At 46.7% G+C, this 21,903-nt stretch overlaps 1 protein-coding gene across 1 annotated transcript; it reads right to left on the minus strand.

The window, feature by feature from the left end:
- Nucleotides 1-1,109: 1,109 nt before the first annotated feature.
- Nucleotides 1,110-21,810, minus strand: map3k2 (mitogen-activated protein kinase kinase kinase 2). Its single transcript, XM_041978548.1, has 17 exons — nucleotides 21,428-21,810; nucleotides 17,389-17,461; nucleotides 14,617-14,735; nucleotides 14,487-14,527; nucleotides 14,307-14,406; nucleotides 14,076-14,189; nucleotides 12,702-12,798; nucleotides 12,495-12,625; nucleotides 11,631-11,710; nucleotides 11,489-11,553; nucleotides 11,013-11,105; nucleotides 10,696-10,932; nucleotides 10,468-10,616; nucleotides 10,244-10,375; nucleotides 8,562-8,691; nucleotides 8,316-8,493; nucleotides 1,110-5,104 (listed from the first exon to the last, which is right to left on the minus strand). The coding sequence occupies exons 2-17, from the start codon at nucleotides 17,441-17,443 to the stop codon at nucleotides 4,885-4,887; spliced, it is 1,941 nt and encodes a 646-aa protein (XP_041834482.1). The 5' UTR covers nucleotides 17,444-17,461; nucleotides 21,428-21,810; the 3' UTR covers nucleotides 1,110-4,884.
- Between the last annotated feature and the right edge of the window lie 93 nt (nucleotides 21,811-21,903).

The following is a 21,903-nucleotide window of genomic DNA, read 5'->3' on the forward strand; positions in this document are numbered from 1 at the left end:
GCTCAGGTCTGTACGGTTCAGGTCGGTACGGCTCAGGTCGGTAAGGCTCAGGTCTGTACGGCTCAGGTCGGTAAGGCTCAGGTCGGTAAGGCTCAGGTCTGTACGGCTCAGGTCGGTAAGGCTCAGGTCTGTACGGTTCAGGTCGGTACGGCTCAGGTCTGTACGGCTCAGGTCGGTACGGCTCAGGTCGGTACGGCTCAGGTTGGTAAGGCTCAGGTCGGTACGATTCAGGTCGGTAAGGCTCAGGTCGGTACGATTCAGGTCTGTACGGCTCAGGTCGGTACGGCTCAGGTCTGTACGGCTCAGGTCGGTAAGGCTCAGGTCTGTACGGTTCAGGTCTGTACGGCTCAGGTCGGTAAGGCTCAGGTCTGTACGGCTCAGGTCGGTAAGGCTCAGGTCTGTACGGCTCAGGTCGGTAAGGCTCAGGTCTGTACGGTTCAGGTCGGTACGGCTCAGGTCTGTACGGCTCAGGTCGGTACGGCTCAGGTCGGTACGATTCAGGTCGGTAAGGCTCAGGTCGGTACGATTCAGGTCTGTACGGCTCAGGTCGGTACGGCTCAGGTCTGTACGGCTCAGGTCGGTAAGGCTCAGGTCTGTACGGTTCAGGTCGGTACGGCTCAGGTCTGTACGGCTCAGGTCGGTAAGGCTCAGGTCTGTACGGCTCAGGTCGGTAAGGCTCAGGTTGGTAAGGCTCAGGTCTGTACGGCTCAGGTCGGTAAGGCTCAGGTCGGTACGGCTCAGGTCGGTAAGGCTCAGGTCTGTACGGCTCAGGTCTGTACGGTTCAGGTCGGTACGGCTCAGAATGCAGTAGGGAGTGCAGTTGCTTTAGCATAATCACTTAATACAACTCATCCCTCATATCTAGCACTGATACATGTACATGCACACACACACACGCGTCATTTTTTACCTTTATGATTTAACAGTGTGTCTTCCTGCAGGTGCTCCTCCTGCAACGAACGAGTCATAATACACATACGGCACATTCTGCACTGTGTATGGAGTGTGTGTGTCATGACTGAATGTTGATTGTGTTTCATTGTATTTATGAATGACGGCATCATCAGGCCACCTTATGGCAGATCTGTCTAAGACAGGAGGTCTGGAGATGAAATAAATATCTTTTATTATTTCCATCAGTCATAATTGTTGTAATTATGAACACAGCTGTTGCAATACTCCAGAATTTTGCCAAAAACAGCCCCATTCATTGGCACCGCTGCGTCTCTCAGGACCCAACCATGCATAAAATCTCCCATAAAAAAAAGAAAATAAAAAATATATTAAAAAAATTATGCGTACCACTGATATACAGATCTGATATAAACAGACATATTGGTCACAAACCAATCTGAATTATAAACATGGCTTCTTTTACATCACAGACTGAAGACATGTCGGATAGAAGAGGAATTAAATTAAAAAAGGAGAATTTTTATTTTACATATTTCTACACATTTTTCATCGTTAAAGTTCTCGCCTCCTACAGTCACAATGCACGTTTACAACCGCACTCTCTCTCTCACACACACACACACACACACACACGGACGTGGCAGCTGCAGCCGAACACACCTACAGGTGATCCGTACCGGAGCGAAGGTTCGTCCAGCTGACAGGTAAAAGAACACGTTACATTCAGTTAACTACCTGCACCACACACACACATGCACACACACATACAGGCCAACAGAAAAAGTCCTTAAAATGTGCAAAGAAAACGTGAGGGAGCTGCGACGGCCGGCGAGGCGGCGGAGAACCGTGGGAGTGGTGGATAGTGCATCCTGGTCGTGGTTTCCAGCTGTACCAGACAGTCCACCGCGAGCCGCCATCTCCTCCTCGTAGCTTGGTTCAGACACACGGTGGCGTTTCCACAACCAGCGTGGATCCGCCGACGGCTTTACCACAGAGCAACGAAGCTGTCCTTTAAGTGCCTTCACTTCCTGTCGTCTTCAAAGGTGCAACCAGGGACGCCTTGTGATGCCGAGCGGCCAATCAGCAGCAAGGAAGCGTCCTCGTACCTAAACCAGTTTTCAACGAAGCATCGCGCAGAAATTTCCTCATTTAGGCCCGAATAAAATAATAAAAAGGCTAAAATAGTTTGTACCGCTACAGATCTTCTACCTCCTACAAAGAGCCAATAACATCTGCTGATTGTACCTTGAGAAGCAGAACTCCTCCCCCACCTGCAGGTGAAGGGAAGATGTTTCTGGAAAACTTCAGCTGAGAACAACAGCATGACGTCGCGACCGGCCTGGACTATGAAGCAGGATTACACACGGATCCAGGTGTGTGATGCAGACTCGTTACCATGGCAACAGATGCTGGAAGGCTAACGTGTAGCAGGCTGAGGCTGAATTCAGACCAGACGGCTAAAACCTCAACATTGTCTCAACATCGGCTTATTTTTAACGTCTTTTTTATGTTTCTTTATTTCCGAGCCAGAGAGGACCTGCCGACCCGCCGTTGGGAGGGTTTTTCTACTGAGGGCCTCCTGCACAATCATCTTCCTTCAGCTGTTAACGTCACCTTCAACTTAAATATGTGGACTTGAATCAGAGGGAATTTAAAGGCACCCCAACCTGCCCTGATCTGGGTGGTTGCTATGGCGATGGCCTCTGTGGATATGGGTGGACTGCTTTGTGTGTGTGTGTGTATGTGTGTGTGTGAGGAGACTATAATAAGTCTTTTTTAATTGCTATGTTGTGTATTTTGGATGTAAGGTTTTATGTTAGTTTTATCTTGTAAAGCACTTTGTTGCCTTTGGCATGAAAGGCTTTACAAATAAAGTTTCATTTCATTTGTTGCATCTCGTAAGCATCTCTAAAACCTCCAGAAAGCACACGTTCAACAAGCTGGATATGTCACATCTACTCAGACTTGGAGGATTTTCCCCAAGGTTCTGGCTGCAGGTCCTGCTTCATAGTACAGGCCGCATGGTACGAGGGTCCAAACACGCAGAGCTGATGGGAAACATCCAGAAATATCTGCTTGCAGAGGGTGAAGGTGCCGTCTTCTGAGAGGGAAAGTTGTGGAGATGTTTGGCTAAAGTGACAAGTTTATCTGGAAGTTTCCTTTGGCTGGAAAATGACTGCAACACTGACGTTAATGGGTCCTGTAACCCTAAGTGGGAATCGAACCTGTGGGACTGCGCAAGGCCAGAAAATGAAGCCAAGGCAGGAGAAGGTTGGATGCAGCAGCTCATCACGTTTCTCTCCAGGAGAAGAAGGGAAGGAGAAGATCCAGAGCCAGAGTCCATCTTCCTCTGAACGTCTGCAGCTTTCTGAGCAGGCTCAACATCTACAAGCTCCAGATGTTCATCTGAAGACCAGAAAGGACGACAGGACCCAGGTTTAAGCCTGGAAACGTGTTTGACTGCTGGAGGACAAACCGACTCACAGACGTGAGAGGACGATCTGACCGTCACCGAGAAGAAGGAGCAGAAGAACATGTGATGAGCTGCAGCAGTTCCACCAACTCTTCTTCATTTAGACAGATGCAAATATTTGGTCCCCAGCAGGAGCAGCCGGAGAACAAGCTGACTGAACTGAGCCGGAATCAGAAGGATCCTTCTGATCCAGAGATCCCAGGATCCTGTAAGATCAGAGTTCTGGTAGAGAAAAGGCATAAACAACCGCTGAGCTGAGATCAGCTGGTCGGGGCTAACGGTGAGAAGGCAGAGTAAGCGTGAAAGCAACCACAAGTCCAGACCGGTTCCAGACTGATACCAAGTCCGGCTCCAGACTAATAACAGGCCTGGCTCCAGACCGGTTCCAGACTGATACCAAGTCCGGCTCCAGACCGGTTCCAGACTGATACCAAGTCTGGCTCCAGACCGGTTCCAGACGAGTTCCAGACTGATACCAAGTCTGGCTCCAGACTGGTTCCAGACCGGCTCCAGACTGATACCAAGTCTGGCTCCAGACCAGTTCCAGACGAGTTCCAGACTGATACCAAGTCCGGCTCCAGACTGGTTCTAGACTGATACCAAGTCCGGCTCCAGACTGGCTCCAGATGAGTTCCAGACTGATACCAAGTCCAGCTCCAGATTGGTTCAAGACTGATACCATGTCTGGCTCCAGACGGTTTTGAGACTGATACCAAGTCCGGCTCCAGATTGGTTCTAGACTGATACCAAGTTTGGCTCCAGACTTGTTCCAGACTGATACCAAGTCTGGCTCTAAATTGGTTCTAGACTGGTTCCAGATGAGTTCCAGACTGATACCAAGTTGGCTCTAGACTGGTTCCAGACTGGTTCCAAACGAGTTCCAGACTGATACCAAGACTGGCTCCAGACCGGTTCCAGATTGGTTCCAGACCGGCTCCAGACCAGTTTCTATAGTGTGTTTATAAACAGAAAAGGCACACGGCTTAGTCCGAGACAGAAGAGGAGGGAAGGTGAGACGAAGATGAAGCAGGGGAGTTAAACTTCCTGGTGGGAGGGGGTCTGCAGGTTCATCTATAGCAGCGGGTCCAGGTTGTCGCTGCTGCTCTGGGTTTTGGCAGGTTACATTCTAGGGTCGGATCAGTTGGTTGGCGGGGGTGGGGAATGGGGGGTAGAGTAAGAGGTATTGGGAAAGTGGAACAGGGATAGCAAGATGGGGACATTGAGATGCTCTGGAAGGTCTGAGGACAGACGTAAAACAGGAGACATTTTTCCAGCGAGTCTTCAGGAGGAAGAGCTCCACTCCTCCACTGTCACAAATTAAGGTGCACGTAGCGGAGGAAAATAAAAGTCATGTCATCTATGGACGTCTCAGATAAACAGAGACAGGAGAGCAAGTATGTCCCCCCTGAAAACCTTCACTCAGTCTGTTCTGGTCAAATGTGGTAAAGGGGGGCGGGGCACCCTTCCAGGTAAGGCCATATCTGGCAGTTTTCAGGTTAATGGACGAAGATGTGTCTCAGGAGCTCATCTGCAGATGGACGCTGCCTGGTCTCCACAAAAATCCTCTTGAGGAACTCTCGGCAGTGGTCCGACACGTGGGCGGGGAGAACAGGGTTTGTGGGCTGGGTGGCAATTTTAAAAATGGCCGCCATGGCCTCAAACTCCGCCCAGGGGGGCCGTTGTGTCAGCATCTCCACCACGGTGCAGCCGACACTCCTGAAGACAAAACAGAGATTTAAATCAGTCCATCGACGTCTCTGATTACAGCACATGCAGAAATACTTCAATTTCAGCTTTAGTGCCAAGAAGAAACCCGTCAGACCAACGCGAGCCCTTCTATGTTCTAACGTGACGTGTAAACACGAATCCTTCTATGTTCTAACGTGACGTGTAAACACGAATCCTTCTATGTTCTAACGTGACATGTAAACATGAATCCTATGTTCTAACGAGACGTTTAAACGCAAATTCTTCTATGTTCTAACGTGACGTGTAAACACGAATCCTTCTATGTTCTAACGTGACGTGTAAACACGAATCCTTCTATGTTCTAACGTGACATGTAAACATGAATCCTATGTTCTAACGAGACGTTTAAACGCAAATTCTTCTATGTTCTAACGTGACGTGTAAACACGAATCCTTCTATGTTCTAACGTGACATGTAAACATGAATCCTTCTATGTTCTAACGTGACATGTAAACATGAATCCTATGTTCTAACGAGACGTTTAAACGCAAATTCTTCTATGTTCTAACGTGACGTGTAAACACGAATCCTTCTATGTTCTAACGTGACATGTAAACATGAATCCTTCTATGTTCTAACGAGACGTTTAAACGCAAATTCTTCTATGTTCTAACGTGACGTGTAAACACGAATCCTTCTATGTTCTAACGTGACATGTAAACATGAATCCTTCTATGTTCTAACGTGACATGTAAACACGAATCCTTCTATGTTCTAACGTGACATGTAAACACGAATCCTTCTATGTTCTCACGTGACATGTAAACACGAATCCTTCTATGTTCTCACGTGACATGTAAACACGAATCCTTCTATGTTCTAACGTGACATGTAAACACGAATCCTATGTTCTAACGTGACATGTAAACATGAATCCCTCTATGTTCTAACGTGACATGTAAACACGAATCCTTCTATGTTCTAACGTGACGTTTAAACGCGAACCCTTCTATGTTCTAACGTGACATGTAAACACGAATCCTTCTATGTTCTAACGTGACATGTAAACACGAATCCTTCTATGTTCTCACGTGTCATGTAAACACGAATCCTTCTATGTTCTAACGTGACATGTAAACACGAATCCTTCTATGTTCTAACGTGACATGTAAACACGAATCCTATGTTCTAACGTGACATGTAAACACGAATTCTTCTATGTTCTAACGTGACATGTAAACACAAATCCTATGTTCTAACGTGACATGTAAACACGAATCCTTCTATGTTCTAACGTGACGTTTAAACGCGAATCCTTCTATGTTCTAACGTGACATGTAAACACGAATCCTTCTATGTTCTAACGTGACATGTAAACACGAATCCTTCTATGTTCTCACGTGACATGTAAACACGAATCCTTCTATGTTCTAACGTGACATGTAAACACGAATCCTATGTTCTAACGTGACATGTAAACACGAATCCTATGTTCTAACGTGACATGTAAACACGAATCCTATGTTCTAACGTGACATGTAAACACGAATCCTTCTATGTTCTAACGTGACATGTAAACGCGAATCCTTCTATGTTCTAACGTGACGTTTAAACGCGAATCCTTCTATGTTCTAACGTGACATGTAAACGCGAATCCTTCTATGTTCTAACGTGACATGTAAACACGAATCCTTCTATGTTCTCACGTGACATGTAAACACGAATCCTTCTATGTTCTAACGTGACATGTAAACACGAATCCTTCTATGTTCTAACGTGACATGTAAACACGAATCCTTCTATGTTCTAACGTGACATGTAAACACGAATCCTGTTCTAACGTGACATGTAAACACGAATCCTATGTTCTAACGTGACATGTAAACACGAATCCTTCTATGTTCTAACGTGACATGTAAACGCGAATCCTTCTATGTTCTAACGTGACATGTAAACACGAATCCTATGTTCTAACGTGACATGTAAACACGAATCCTATGTTCTAACGTGACATGTAAACACGAATCCTTCTATGTTCTAACGTGACATGTAAACACGAATCCTATGTTCTAACGTGACATGTAAACATGAATCCTTCTATGTTCTCACGTGACATGTAAACACGAATCCTTCTATGTTCTAACGTGATATGTAAACACGAATCCTATGTTCTAACGTGACATGTAAACACGAATCCTTCTATGTTCTAACGTGACATGTAAACGCGAATCCTTCTATGTTCTAATGTGACATGTAAACACGAATCCTTCTATGTTCTAACGTGACACGTAAACGCGAATCCTTCTATGTTCTAACGTGACATGTAAACACGAATCCTTCTATGTTCTAACGTGACACGTAAACGCGAATCCTTCTATGTTCTAACGTGACATGTAAACATGAATCCTTCTATGTTCTAACGTGACATGTAAACGCGAATCCTTCTATGTTCTAACGTGTCATGTAAACACGAATCCTTCTATGTTCTAACGTGACATGTAAAAGCGAGCCCTTCTTTGTTCTAACGTGACGTTTAAACGTGAATCCTTCTATGTTCTAACGTGTCATGTAAACACAAATCCTATGTTCTTACGTGACATGTAAACACGTGTAAATGTTGAGATATGAATGGCTTCATGATGCAACCTGTAGCCAAAACACTGAAGTTTCTTCTAGAACAGGTTTCTACTTTGTCTTTGTAGTAAAAATGAACAGTTTGATGTTATTGATCTGGTTTCCACCACACCGCCTCCATTTTCACTTTATGATTGGATCTCACATCCAGGTGATCACACAGCAAACATGTGGGACAACAGGTTTCTTCATCCTGCTGAAATCAGACAAAAACCATCTTTTTCTAAACTTTCACAGGAAGGTGAAGATGGAAACACTCCTGTTATAGATTTTATGAGTTTTGTGTTTTTATTTTAGCCCAAGATGGTAATAAAGTTGGTGAAAGTAGCAACAGTAATGATCAGATCATGTACTGAGGTTGTTCTGAAAACTAGGACACCAAACATGGCGGACTTGGTTTTCACAACATGTAAAGATAAAACCAAGAGTATTTAAAAATGGCCATCCCAGACTCAGACCTCTGAGGGTTAACCTACAGGGACCCCTGGTATGACTCTTAATCAGGATCCTGGTATGACCCTAAACTGGGCTCGTGGTATGATGGCCCACTCCCTCCCCAGCAGCTTACAGGAACACTGAAGCCGGTTGGATCAGTTTCCTCACCAGATGTCAGCCTTCCTTCCGTACCCCTCTCCGCTGATCACCTCCGGACTCATCCAATAGGGGGTTCCCGTGACCGACTTGATGCCCGTCCCTGACAAACAGATGGTCTGCAGCCGCCTGCTGGCCCCAAAGTCTCCCAGCTTCACGTTTCCAACCGAGTCCCGTAGGATGTTGGCTCCTGAGGACGAAACAGTCACTCAGCTTCCTGTTTCACTGTCTCCAGCTTAAATCTCTAATAAAACCCACCTTTGATGTCCCTGTGGACGATCATGTTGCTGTGCAGGTAGGAGACCCCCTCCAGGATCTGCCGGGTGTAGCGGCGTGTCACGTTTTCCGTCAGCGCTCCGTACGACTTAAGTTGGTCCTTAATGGAGCCCTGAGAGACCAACATGGAGAAGTGAAAGGAATATATCATGAGTGGTAGCAGCCCAGCTGAATAATGTCTGACAAATGGTCCTGAGAGTGACCACTTAGACCATCTGAACCTAGACAAGGGAGGGCAAAGCTGGTCCTGGAGGGCCACAGTCCTGCAGGTTTCAGATGTTTCTACAACACGCCTGATTCTCAATAAATGTCTCTCTTCAACAGCCAAGTTCTGTCTAAATATGTTAACCTATAACTGTGGTTCAGGTGTACTGAAGCAAAACACCAGGACCAGGGGCGTGTATAAAACTGAGCGTAGCACAGCAAACCACAGGTGGCGTCCACAAGGAAAAAGCAAATGCGGCGCACTTCTACTTCCACATTTTTAAAAGCGTGCGCACGCACGTCCTCCACCTGTTTCCGTTTAGAAACCAGAATCAACTCTAAAGCGGTGCAGGTGAAGGAACGCCTTGCCCCGCCCACATGGTGGCTATAAAAGGTCAGGTTGACGCCTGTAATACATATTCATCACATCATTTCCATGAGGGAAAAACAGGGAACAAGTGGAACTTTTTGGGGTGTGAGACAGAGATCCTGATGGACCACGCTGGAAAAGGTAAAAATGTGTAACTGGTGGACACGGCGTGGACGTTACTGGTGTCAGAAAGAGAGAATAGTGGCAGCAGGTGGAGACGCTGTCATCACAGTGTCAGAAGGAAGAAACGCCAGAGGAGTCGGAACGTCGGGATGGAAATCGGTAGAACGTCGGTAGAACATCCGTCTGCCATGAGGGAGACCGAAGTTCATAGACACAGTAGATGGTAGTGGAGAAAAGCTGCTAGATGACAGTAATGATGTTGGTAATGTGGTCGTTGGTTTTAATGTATAAATATGTACAGATACATCTGAGACTGGTATCAGCTTATTTAGTGGTAAATAATATTTCTTTCTAGTTCCTGGGTGCTCCACCTGGGTGGGCGGGGCTACAGCTGTGGGTGGAGAGGGTGAGGCCAGAGACTCCACCCACCACCACAGCAGCCGTGTCCTCAGAAGAAGTCCTGCAGGTGCAGAGGGAACCATCACCGCTATTAACCAGATGGAGAAGGAGCTGCAGGAAATGGAGACGGTCTTGACGGAAATTGGGACAACAATTAAAAAAGGATAGTGTAAGGATGAATGAATGAATAAATAAATAAAGGAAATCCACCTCTTGTGTGTTTCATAAGCGTAGCATCAGACCTCTAGTCTGTCCCTCTCAGCTGAATCTCAGAAGAAATGACCAAAGCTTCCGTTCAGCATCTTCTTTTACTGATGTCGGCAGCAGACTCTCCACCTCATCTCCTTGATTTTTTTCTGGACTGTTGGTGTTGCAATTTCCTGTTTTCCCAGATTTTATACGTACGCTGTGGAGGTAGGAACATTCTGCCGCCAAGTTTGGTTTTTATAAACCCAAAAGTTGACTATATCTGGCGTGACCGTGGTCTTCCAGGACCAACTTTGCCCCTCCCTGACCCAGACCCAGGTGCTGAGTAAAACCTGAATGACTGTATAAAAGCCAGACTCACTCCAGGCATGTACTCCATGAAGATGGACAGAGTTCGCTCCATGGTGTCCCGCAGGCAGCCATAGTATTGGACGATTCGCTCGTGACACAAGTTCTTCAGGAGCTGGATTTCACACTCTAATGCACTCACCTCCTACAGGAGTTGGGCGGGGGGGCATTAAAACCAAACTCCAACACAGCATCAACATGAAAAACAGTCGATAGTGAACCCAACTGGACACTCACCTTACTGGTCTCTGGACTCTCTGGATCAAACTGGACCTGCTTGACGGCCAGTTCCCGTCCGGTATCAGCGTCGTAACACAGGAAAACCCGACCGAAGGCTCCCTGACCCAGAAGCTTGCCCAGCCTCCAGTTGGTTGGAGCTCGAGGAGCTGCAGAGACACAGCAGACCCCATCAACAGGGAATCATGACGTCCTACGTTGGCTCTGTTTTCAGACAGGGGGACTCACAGCGGCTGGGTGGACTGATGTCCATGACGGAGAGAGTTGGAGCGGTGGCAGGGTTGGAGCTGGGCTCAATGTCGCTGCCCCTCCGCCTCCTGGTGGGCCCGGGAGCCTCCTCCAAGTCGGGGGTGAAGATGCTGCTGCCACTGCTGGTGCTGGGCGACTGCTCCGTGGGGCTGAAGCTGACCGGCGAGCGGAAGCCGTGAACCTGCGTCCGTCGAGCACGGGGGAAGGTCTTCCTTCCTACGGGTTCAGTCAGAGAGAGTGAGGACCCATCGCAGCCACAGCCAAGCTGAACGGGTGTCAGAGAAAGCAGTGCTCACCGTCGGTATAATCCTGAAGACCAAAGGGAACGCCGTATCTGCGAGGATACGTTCCTCCTTTTCCCGACTTCTCGAACACTGGGATGTCGTACTCTGCAGAGGAAAAAAAAGGAGGAGTCGTGATGAAGGGACAAAACGGAAGCTGGCCACAGGTGGATGGGTTGAGGAGAGGTTTGAAGACAAGATCATCACCATTCCTGGTGGAGGAAGAATATACTGCAGCATCCATGGCAGCGGTGCTTCAGAACCACGACCCGCATGTTTAAGGTACTTCCACACTTTACTGTCCACACCCAGTTCTAACAACCAGGAGGTCCATTAATCTGAATCCAGTATGCTGGAGCAGGAAAACATCTAAAACATGCAGGGCAGTGCTACTGGAGGACCGGAATTAGCCTGTAAAGCATTCGGTCAGGGGGCCCTGCCAGGGGCCGGGGGCCAGGGGTTTTCAAAGCTCCACTGTGTATAAACTGTACCTGGAAAGTCCTGGTGGTTGTCGGGGTAACTTTGTGCTCGGGGCATCCTGGACTTCGGGTAGTCACTGACAAGACAAAGGAAACTTTATTAATCTGAGGTGGGTTCTAGGTTCGTCCAGGATGCCATCAGCAGTGTCCTCACCTGTCCAGAGGACTGTCCAACGAGGGACAGCTTCCAGACGCCGAGTTCTCCGGACTGCTCATAGACAGCGGGTCCAGCATCTGGAGGACAGGCAGAAATTTATATGCAGGACCATCTCTGATCGGCCCACATCTGTCTGATCACGGTTCTGGTGGATAACGTAGAATGTGACCATAAGGGGAGATCCGGTAACTAGAACAGGACCACTTCCTTCTGCATAAACCCACTGAAACGTTCATACGCCTCCGTTTGTTACAGCGGCAGGTGAAGAGTAAGAAATGATTTTATTGCTGCAGATGACCCAAAAAAAAACGGTTGGCCTTTTTTAAAATTCAGCAGTGGGTGGAGTTACGCAGAAAGTAGGGGCGGAGCTATACCTTAATCTGCTGGATTAAATTCTAAATTAACTTATATAAAATCCTTGAAGCTTTCCTAGAAACTGTAAAAACCAGAGCTACTAAAAGCTACTGAATGGCGTCTAAATGGTTAAACCTGCTAAATGCTGGTTTCCTAACAACAGAAAAATAAAATCATACTACCTACTATCATTCTACACATCATTTACTTTATCCACCATTGGTGTACTCATTTTCATATAATTTATTATTATTTATGTATTTACTCTCATATTATTATATTATTTTTATATCTACTATCACGGATCTTTTTTAATATCAGTATTATTAACGTATTCACATTTATATGTTCTATCATTAGTAATGTATGAGTTTATACTATTTACCATCATTTATGCATTAGTAACTCTTTATTCCAGTCTGTTATTATCTTGTGTATTTATGAAGTTTTTCTTTAACAGTAGAAATCTTCCTGCATGAGGGGAAAACCTCCCCAGCGTCTCGGTACCTGGTCCATGCTCTCGGGAATGAACTCCCCCTCACTGTTAATGCTGGTGAAGGAGCCGTTCCTCGCCACCTGCTGGAGAGCATCGGGAATGTATCCTGGAGGCGGAGAGCTGCGGTCGGTCGAATGGGATCCTGAGGTCAAATGGAGAGCAGAGTTAGAACTCAGCTGAACAGCTGAAGTACGGTTTGATCTGGACTCATTATTCACCGATTAAAGCCAGCATGCTCTTCTTGTCTGTGACCCTGAATCCTGTGTTGTCCAGCTCCTCTTGGGATGGTAAGAGATCCATATTAGAGGACGAGTTCTGGATAAACGAGACAGAACACATCAGTAGAGTTTGTAGAGCTGGAAGTAAACTTTTCATCACAAACCAGCAGCAGTAAGACCTGGTTTCTGGTTCTGGCTGCTAGCTCCAGAGTCTCTGTCCCACCGTGATGAGACAGACGTCTCTGGAACCAGCAGAATCTCTGCTGTCATGTGACTCCTGGTTTGTGTGGAGAAATGATCAGAAGCTCTAAATTGGACAGAGATGCTCTCCTGGTTTCTACATTCCCACAGAACTGCTGGGGTTTAGTTAGCTTGGTGGAGTCTTTTAGCCAAGTTTCTCCCACCATGTTGCTATGCTACATGCTAGCATTGCTGCTTCCTGCTAGTCATGTTGCTATGCTACATGCTAGCATTTCTGCTTCCTGCTAGTCATGTTGCTATGCTACATGCTAGCATTTCTGCTTCCTGCTAGTCACGTTGCTATGCTACATGCTAGCATTTCTGCTTCCTGCTAGTCACGTTGCTATGCTACATGCTAGCATTTCTGCTTCCTGCTAGTCATGTTGCTATGCTATATGTTAGCATTGCTGCTTCCTGCTAGTCATGTTGCTATGCTACATGCTAGCATTGCTGCTTCCTGCTAGTCATGTCGCTATGCTACATGCTAGCATTGCTGCTTCCTGCTAGTCATGTTGCTATGCTACATGCTAGCATTTCTGCTTCCTGCTAGTCATGTTGCTATGCTACATGCTAGCATTTCTGCTTCCTGCTAGTCACGTTGCTATGCTACATGCTAGCATTTCTGCTTCCTGCTAGTCATGTTGCTATGCTATATGTTAGCATTGCTGCTTCCTGCTAGTCATGTTGCTATGCTACATGCTAGCATTTCTGCTTCCTGCTAGTGATGTTGCTATGCTACATGCTAGCATTGCTGCTTCCTGCTAGTCATGTTGCTATGCTACATGCTAGCAGTGCTGCTTCCTGCTAGTCATATCGCTATGTTACATGCTAGCATTTCTGGTTCCTGCTAGTCATGTCGCTATGCTACATGCTAGCATTTCTGCTTCCTGCTAGTCATGTTGCTATGCTATATGTTAGCATTGCTGCTTCCTGCTAGTCATGTTGTTATGCTGCATGCTAGCATTGCTGCTTCCTACTAGTCATGTGGCTATGCTACATGCTAGCATTGCTGCTTCCTGCTAGTCATGTTGCTATGCTACATGCTAGCAGTGCTGCTTCCTGCTGTCAACTAACTGCACTGGCATCTCTGCTGGACTGTTAAATGACTAAAGTGTGACTGACGAGGATGCAGACCTGAGAGGAGACCTGAAGCACCAGGAGGATCTTCAGGCTCTTCATGTGAACACTACGATCCAGCAGCTCTACAGCCTTGTCCAGGTCATCCTGGGTGGTCAGTGGAATCACCAACTGCAAGAAGCAACAGCAACTATGGCATTAATATCACTTTTTTTTTAGTATTTCAGTGGACATCAGTCCAGGAAAGATTGGTGTTGTTCCAGCCTGAGAAGACATCCAGCTTTGTACCTCATTGTTTGTGTAGTGAAGGTCCATCGTCTGACCAAAAGCCACTTTAGCTTTGTCTCTCAAGTCTTCCAGCTTGACGGGTCGAGGGAACTGTAAGATCCTGCAGGGAGGAAGAGGGCTCAGGAAGGCTGCCGGTCTGCAAAGACCATGTTAATGTCATGAACCAGAATAAAAACTTACCTCTTCTCCCCTCTGAACTCGAACTTCACTCTCACATCATTCTAGAGGAAAGAAAATTTAATTCAGACTCAGACAGCAGAAAAGAGTGTTTCTCCACATCATGTCCACCTTCAGAGTCCGGGACGGTTACCTGGTTCTTGGGTGAGGAGGCTTTGGGTTTTACCAGGTCTGACAGGAAGGAGGCAGGACGGCTGGAGCGGTGCAGTTCGGCCAAGTCCTGCATGATCGAGTTCAGGGCCTCCTGCTCATCTGTCCAATCACACCATTTAGCATCACACAACAAGCTTTCATTTTAATCTTACTGAAGAAAATAAAGTCAGCTGGGCAGATTCGTCTTCGTTTCTACCAGCAGCAGATTCATGCACTACTCTGGAAAAAAGCTCACACTTCAAGACTAAAAAAATCTGCATAACAAGTAACTTCTCCTTCAAGCTAAGCTAATACAGTCTTTCTGTAGTCAGTTCAGACAGAATATTGAAGTTAAGCCTGTAAGTATTCTAGTCAGTTTGTGAACACAGAATATTGTTGAGGTAAATGTTTGCTGATGGACAAAGTTGTTTTAATCCCATTAGTCAGTCCGTGCATGCTAACCGCTAGCCTTCCAACTGTATTTTCCATAGAAGTTAGCTTTAAGCTAATTTATCAGTGTTTTTACATTTTGATGTGTAAGGTTACGTGTTTTCATTGAAAAAAAATTAAGTATTTCCAGTGAGACACTGGTGTATTTTCTGTATGTCTGCTTAGTTCTACAGTTTAAGTAAAGGTTTAAAAACAGAGTCAGCCCTGCATCTTTTTTGGGAGATGTACTTGTCTGCCGCAGCAGCAGGTGGCCGCAACACTAGTTGGCCGCAGCAGCAGGTAGCCGCAGCAGCAGTTGGCTGCAACAGCAGTTGGCCGCAACACTAGTTGGCCGCAGCAGCAGGTAGCCGCAGCAGCAGTTGGCCGCAACACTAGTTGGCCGCAACACTAGTTGGCCGCAGCAGCAGTTGGCCGCAGCAGCAGTTGGCCACAACACTAGTTGGCCGCAGCAGCAGGTAGCCGCAGCAGCAGTTGGCCGCAACAGCAGTTGGCCGCAACACTAGTTGGCCGCAGCAGCAGGTAGCCGCAGCAGCAGTTGGCCGCAACACTAGTTGGCCGCAACACTAGTTGGCCGCAGCAGCAGTTGGCCACAGCAGCAGTTGGCCGCAACACTAGTTGGCCGCAGCAGCAGTTGGCCGCAACACTAGTTGGCCGCAACACTAGTTGGCCGCAACACTAGTTGGCCGCAACACTAGTTGGCCGCAACACTAGTTGGCCGCAACACTAGTTGGCCGCAACACTAGTTGGCCGCAACACTAGTTAGCCGCAGCAGCAGTTGGCCGCAGCAGCAGTTGGCCGCAACACTAGTTGGCCGCAACACTAGTTGGCCGCAGCAGCAGGTAGCCGCAGCAGCAGTTGGCCGCAGCAGCAGTTGGCCGCAGCAGCAGTTGGCCGCAACAGCAGTTGGCCGCAACACTAGTTGGCCACAGCAGCAGTTGGCCGCAGCAGCAGTTGGCCGCAACACTAGCTGGCCGCAACACTAGTTGGCCGCAGCAGCAGGTAGCCGCAGCAGCAGGTGGCCGCAGCAGCAGTTGGCCGCAGCAGCAGTTGGCCGCAACACTAGTTGGCTGCAACACTAGTTGGCCGCAGCAGCAGGTAGCCGCAGCAGCAGTTGGCCGCAGCAGCAGTTGGCCGCAGCAGCAGGTGGCCGCAGCACTAGTTAGCCGCAGCAGCAGGTGGCCGCAGCAGCAGGTGGCCGCAGCAGCAGGTGGCAGCAGCACTAGTTGGCCGCAGCACTAGTTGGCCGCAGCACTAGTTGGCCGCAGCAGCATGTAGCCGCAGCAGCAGTTAGCCGCAGCAGCAGGTGGCCACAGCACTAGTTAGCCGCAGCACTAGTTAGCCGCAGCAGCAGGTGGCCACAGCACTAGTTAGCCGCAGCAGCAGGTGGCCGCAGCAGCAGGTGGCCGCAGCACTAGTTAGCCGCAGCAGCAGGTGGCCGCAGCACTAGTTAGCCGCAGCACTAGTTAGCCGCAGCACTAGTTAGCCGCAGCAGCAGGTGGCCACAGCACTAGTTAGCTGCAGCAGCAGTTAGCCGCAGAACCTGTGTCTAGTTAACGGTTATGCCTGCATGCTAACATGCTACCAGATAACTAGCGGTTGACGCATAACACTTCTCGTGTTGCGTTTTCTGGTCTTGTGAGGAGAACCTGCACACCTGGGTGGGTCATTGCAAAGTTTCACTGCACAGAGATAGTTTTTTCTTTAACTGTGCAAAAGGAAAACATTTTGAATGGAAATGTGATGTAAACACTGTCTGTTATCAAGAGAAACATGGAAACGGGTTTTAAACAGGTGTGTAACCATGTATCATCTGTATAAGTAACACACTACAGTTTGCACTTTATAATTCTGATTGCTCATTTTATTGACTGGTGTAATCTGTTTCATAATAATGGATTAGCAATAAAAATACTTTTGACTGTAAATGAACAATGTTGTCAAAGAACAACAGATGGAAACTAGCCAGCAGCTGAAGTTTGACATCAGTGTGTATTAACATCTTCTGTCTCTGTCCTCATAAATAAAAAATAAAAATGGCCCCTCTGCTTTTCTGCCGACATCCATTCCAGGTTTTCTTCTTCATGTGGTTCAGAGACCATGAAAAAGTCTGGAAGGGAAAGAGGATCAAACCCTCATATGAGCAGATTCCACGTCTTACAACCACTCGTATCATCAAACCAACACAGTGCACACCTGCTGATCAGGTCTCCAACTAGACCTGAGACATGTTAGCTGCGCCGGTTTCAGGTCACATGTGCAGTGTTTGCACTCTGGAGCCTGTAATGGTGAGACCATGTCAACGTGCACGTGCATATATACGTACCCATCATCATGGCACGGTGATTGACCCAGGAGGCCAGGAAAGAGGACTCCCCCATCAAAGAGGTCCCTTCCTCCTGCAACAGCAAAGAGGACGAGCTCAGATGGAAACAGGCTAGAAAACATGAAGACGGTCACACCTGGAATCACAACAACAATAAATACAAATTTCTACAGTTATAAATGTTTTCTCTTCCTTTATTCTTTCTAGTTTTGTTTCTCCTGTTCCACTTCTGCTTCTCGCTGTAGCGACTTCCACATTTAATGTAAAGCACCAGCTTGTCTTCATAAATAAACCTGTTGCCTAGGAGACCGTTTTATGTATGCACTGACTCAGTAAAACCATCCTGCCTCCTCATCTTCACCTAACTTCACAATGTAATATCTCAGCTAAGATACCGGCCTCCTTTTATTTCCCTTCCGTGTCCTGTCCAGCATGGTGGCGGCAGAATGGTGGTCTGGCTGATGTGTGGTGCCAAACAAATTGGCTTTGCCAAGAGGAGCTTTATGGGTAAAAGGCTGATTATTATTATTTTTTCCCCAATTCATTCATTATCTGTACCACTTCGTCCAGTTAAGGGTCGCCGGGAAGCTGGAACATAGGCAGGATTTTTAAATCTTATTTTGAATTATGGAATTCATGTAATTTTGCTGGACCTGACCAGATGGGAGAGAAAAAGGAGAATAATGAGGAGTAGGAAAAAGGAAGAGGAGACAAAGATCCGGTAGATAGAAGCAACACCCTTCAACCTATCACCAGCCAGCTGCTACAGTTGGTTGTCTGGTGTTATGCCGGTGCTACAACCTTGGAGGACAAGAGCAGCCGTCCTGCATGGCTGGCATGTCATCGCCTGGGGCCGGTTGTTCAAACGTAATCCTAGCGGATTTCAGTTATCGGATTGGATCAAATCTTGAAAATGCGTTGTTCAAAACGGAAATCCGGATTCAGAAATCCACTTGGAACACGTAATCCAATCCTGGCTGTTATCGGAATAAAACCCTCAGTTTGGATAACTTTGATCCAAAAAAACAGGATTATCCTGATCCCAGCAGAGGGCAGGATTACCAGGTGGATTTCAGAAAGAAACTGCAGTACAACCTAACAGCTCATCAAATAATAGAACTCTTTATTCGGTAAACATGCTGATATTTGTATTTTACACCTGACTTAACCGTTACTGTGATAAGTAGTTAACATAGAGACAGGCTCCTATTAAGTCCTTCAGCGTAGTAAAATAAAACGGTAAAAAAGAAAAAGTAAAAATAAAAACATGACATCATCATGTCCCCATGAAATAAACCCCCAAACAAATCCAATAACAAACACAAATTAAATATTCAGTTGTCCTGTTATTCATCACTACACGTCCCATCTGTTGGTCCGGTACCTCCACACGGGCTCAGGTGCGTCATTAACACGTCACAGAGAGGGACAGTCCACCTGGTTGCCATGTTAGCAGGACAATACATGCACGTATGATGTTACATGCTCCCGGTGGTTTCACTTGTAAAGCATGCAAACCGTCTTCTACCTGCTGTTCTTCACATCACCGGCAGCACACACTGATCTACATGCTGGAAATCCGGATTACGTGATTCTGAAAAACGGGATTCTGGATCAGGGTGATCCAATCCTGTTTTGCTTTGAACAACCGGGGTAAAAGTAAGCCGGATTACGTGATCCAGAACTCACATAGACAGATGAGGAGCTGTGAACATTAGAACATAGAGCAGCTCATGTTTACATGTTGTATTATCCTCCTTCATCTCATATAGAACATATATTTCTGCATCAACACTGGACAGTAACTGGAATTTAAAGATTAAATCACAATACTAGTCAGAAAAATCACAAATAGATGTTTTTCCCATTTCGTCCAGGCCTAAATCACAGCTCAGAACCCAGACAATCCACCAATCACAGCTCAGAACCCAGACAATCCACCAAACACAGCTCAGAACCCAGACAATCCACCAATCACAGCTCGGAACCCAGACAATCCACCAATCACAGCTCGGAACCCAGACAATCCACCAATCACAGCTCGGAACCCAGACAATCCACCAATCACAGCTCGGAACCCAGACAATCCACCAATCACAGCTCGGAACCCAGACAATCCACCAATCACAGCTCGGAACCCAGACAATCCACCAATCACAGCTCGGAACCCAGACAATCCACCAATCACAGCTCGGAACCCAGACAATCCACCAATCACAGCTCAGAACCCAGACAATCCACCAATCATAGCTCAGAACCCAGACAATCCATCAATCACAGCTCAGAACCCAGACAATCCACCAATCACAGCTCGGAACCCAGACAATCCACCAATCACAGCTCGGAACCCAGACAATCCACCAATCACAGCTCAGAACCCAGACAATCCACCAATCATAGCTCAGAACCCAGACAATCCACCAATCACAGCTCAGAACCCAGATAATCCACCAATCACAGCTCAGAACCCAGATAAACATCAAAGCTGCATTAAATTTTATTGATGGCAGATGGCAGTCATATTGTCATGGCAACCTTCAACAACATTATAGCATGTTGTACTAAAATAAATAAAGTTTAATCATCAATGATTTTAAAGGAGGGGGATTAATAAAACATTTATAGAACGGGATGATCGATTCAGAACAAAAACAGATCAGCACAACAAAAGCATCCTATCCAGGGTGGCTTGTTAAAACGGGGCCCCGTCTCCATCAAAACAACTTGTTTTGGCTTCTTTGTACAGCCAATGGGCTTGATTCTTCACCGGTCAATCAAAACGCCATCCCTGGTGACCAAGTGCATATGTCACGGCGTCCAGCAGATGACCAACAAACCGACAAAACACACAAACTGAGGAGAACATAGCAACTTGGCAAATGATGACAGCAGCCCAGAGACACAACCTGCATCAGAACAATAGGACGAGACTGCAGAAGATCCGGATTTAAAGCACTTACGAGGAATCACTGCACAGGGACACCCTACTTATTTACTTTGTTCGCCCCCTCATCCTCTGGCTGGCTGTGATGTTAAAGCTTTTTACTGCTTGTTACTGTGGGGACCGAGTCCTGAAGAGATCTGCTTGTCAGAAGAAAGGGGGTCTAAATTTATGTTTAAGTAGTGCTGCTTTGGTTTTGTTGTTTCAGCTCCAGCATACACAGATCCACAAAATACACTCCCAGATCTTTCATCAGCATCCGCCCCTGTCTCTTTCTATAAACCATCTCTGCAGTTCTGCGGGCCCTGTGCTGGAGGATTTAGACATTTTTAAGCTGGATAAAGTCACACGGTCATATATGAGTAATAAAATTAAAGTCTGGAATTGAACAGTCCCCAAGCTTTAACCACAGAGAAGTCATTCATAGCAGTTCTGTACTGAGAAATGACTAGGAAGACCTGGGTGCAGATACAACAAACCAAAACCAAAAAAAGTCACTGGTAGCCATTAATATCACACAATGTGTTAATTATCACCACTGACTGATCAGTGACGTAAAATCTGACAATTCATCACGCTGATAAGAGACCTGAATAATTAACATTAGCCAAGCGTTTCTAGCAGACAACGTTGTCCTCTGTGCTGTTAAAGAGCACTTCAACTACCAACCCATCACCCTTCACAGCAGAGCTGACACCAACAACACCGGGACAACATTAAGCAGATAATTAGCTAGCTTTAAGTTAACTTGTTTATCAAGCAGCTCCTGGAAGCTAACAACTGTTGCTAGCCAAATCTGGATCAAATAGTGTGTCAAATATACTTTAAGGTTTATTTGTCATATCGACATTTAAGCCAAAAACACGTTAAGCGACACACCCAGAGAAGATTTGGAAAGCTAAGTGAATAATGCCTGTCGAGAGTTGGTTGCTAAGCTAACTGTCAGGCCAGGGAAGTTGTCAAGCTAGGCTAATGCTAAAGTTAACTGCTAGCTGCACAGCTAATCAACGTTCGTCTGCTCTGCACGAGCGTAAAAAGCGACAACTGAACGAACATATCAACAATCCGAAGCGATTTATGTCGTCCCTGATGCCTTACCTGTGGGTTATTTAGATCTGTATTCACTTCCTCATCCACAGGGCCGGAGATAGGAGCCCCGGGCCCCGCAGAGAGCCGCTGGAGGAAGCAGAAGTTTGGACGTCAGCTCCCAACTTCACTCGAGTCCTGCTGGGCCACGACGACGAGGCCCGATGGTTGTCGGTTTAGCCCACTGAGTCCTTCCAATAGGAAAAATGTCCAGATAAATGTTTGTCTGGAGCTGTTTATCCGAGTCCGAGGGGCACAAAAGTAAACAATCTATTCAATCTTCGGCTTTCATTTTGTAGTACTTTACACCGCGGTTGACAGTAGCTTCGCTCGCTGTTGACCCTCAGATGCGTCAAGTTCGCATTTAAAAAAACGTTGCCGGAAGTTTTTTGGGTTTTAGAATAAAATAAAAGCACAAAATGCATCATTGAAGGGAAAAGTTGTATTTAGCATTTTATGTTGACAAGAATAAAGCGGAAGCTTTATTG

Source organism: Melanotaenia boesemani, chromosome 24, assembly GCF_017639745.1.
Source record: "Melanotaenia boesemani isolate fMelBoe1 chromosome 24, fMelBoe1.pri, whole genome shotgun sequence".
Lineage (NCBI taxonomy): Eukaryota > Metazoa > Chordata > Actinopteri > Atheriniformes > Melanotaeniidae > Melanotaenia > Melanotaenia boesemani.

What these genes read in the sequence shown, in the direction of transcription:
- map3k2 (XM_041978548.1), bottom strand. Translation starts at nt 17,443, where the DNA reads ATGGGGGAGTCCTCTTTCCTGGCCTCCTGGGTCAATCACCGTGCCATG. An exon ending in CCTCCTCACCCAAGAACCAG is followed by an intron (nt 14,528 to 14,616) that starts GTAACCGTCCCG and finishes TCTTTCCTCTAG; the next exon opens with AATGATGTGAGAGTGAAGTT. An exon ending in CAACCACCAGGACTTTCCAG is followed by an intron (nt 11,106 to 11,488) that starts GTACAGTTTATA and finishes TTTCCTCTGCAG; the next exon opens with AGTACGACATCCCAGTGTTC.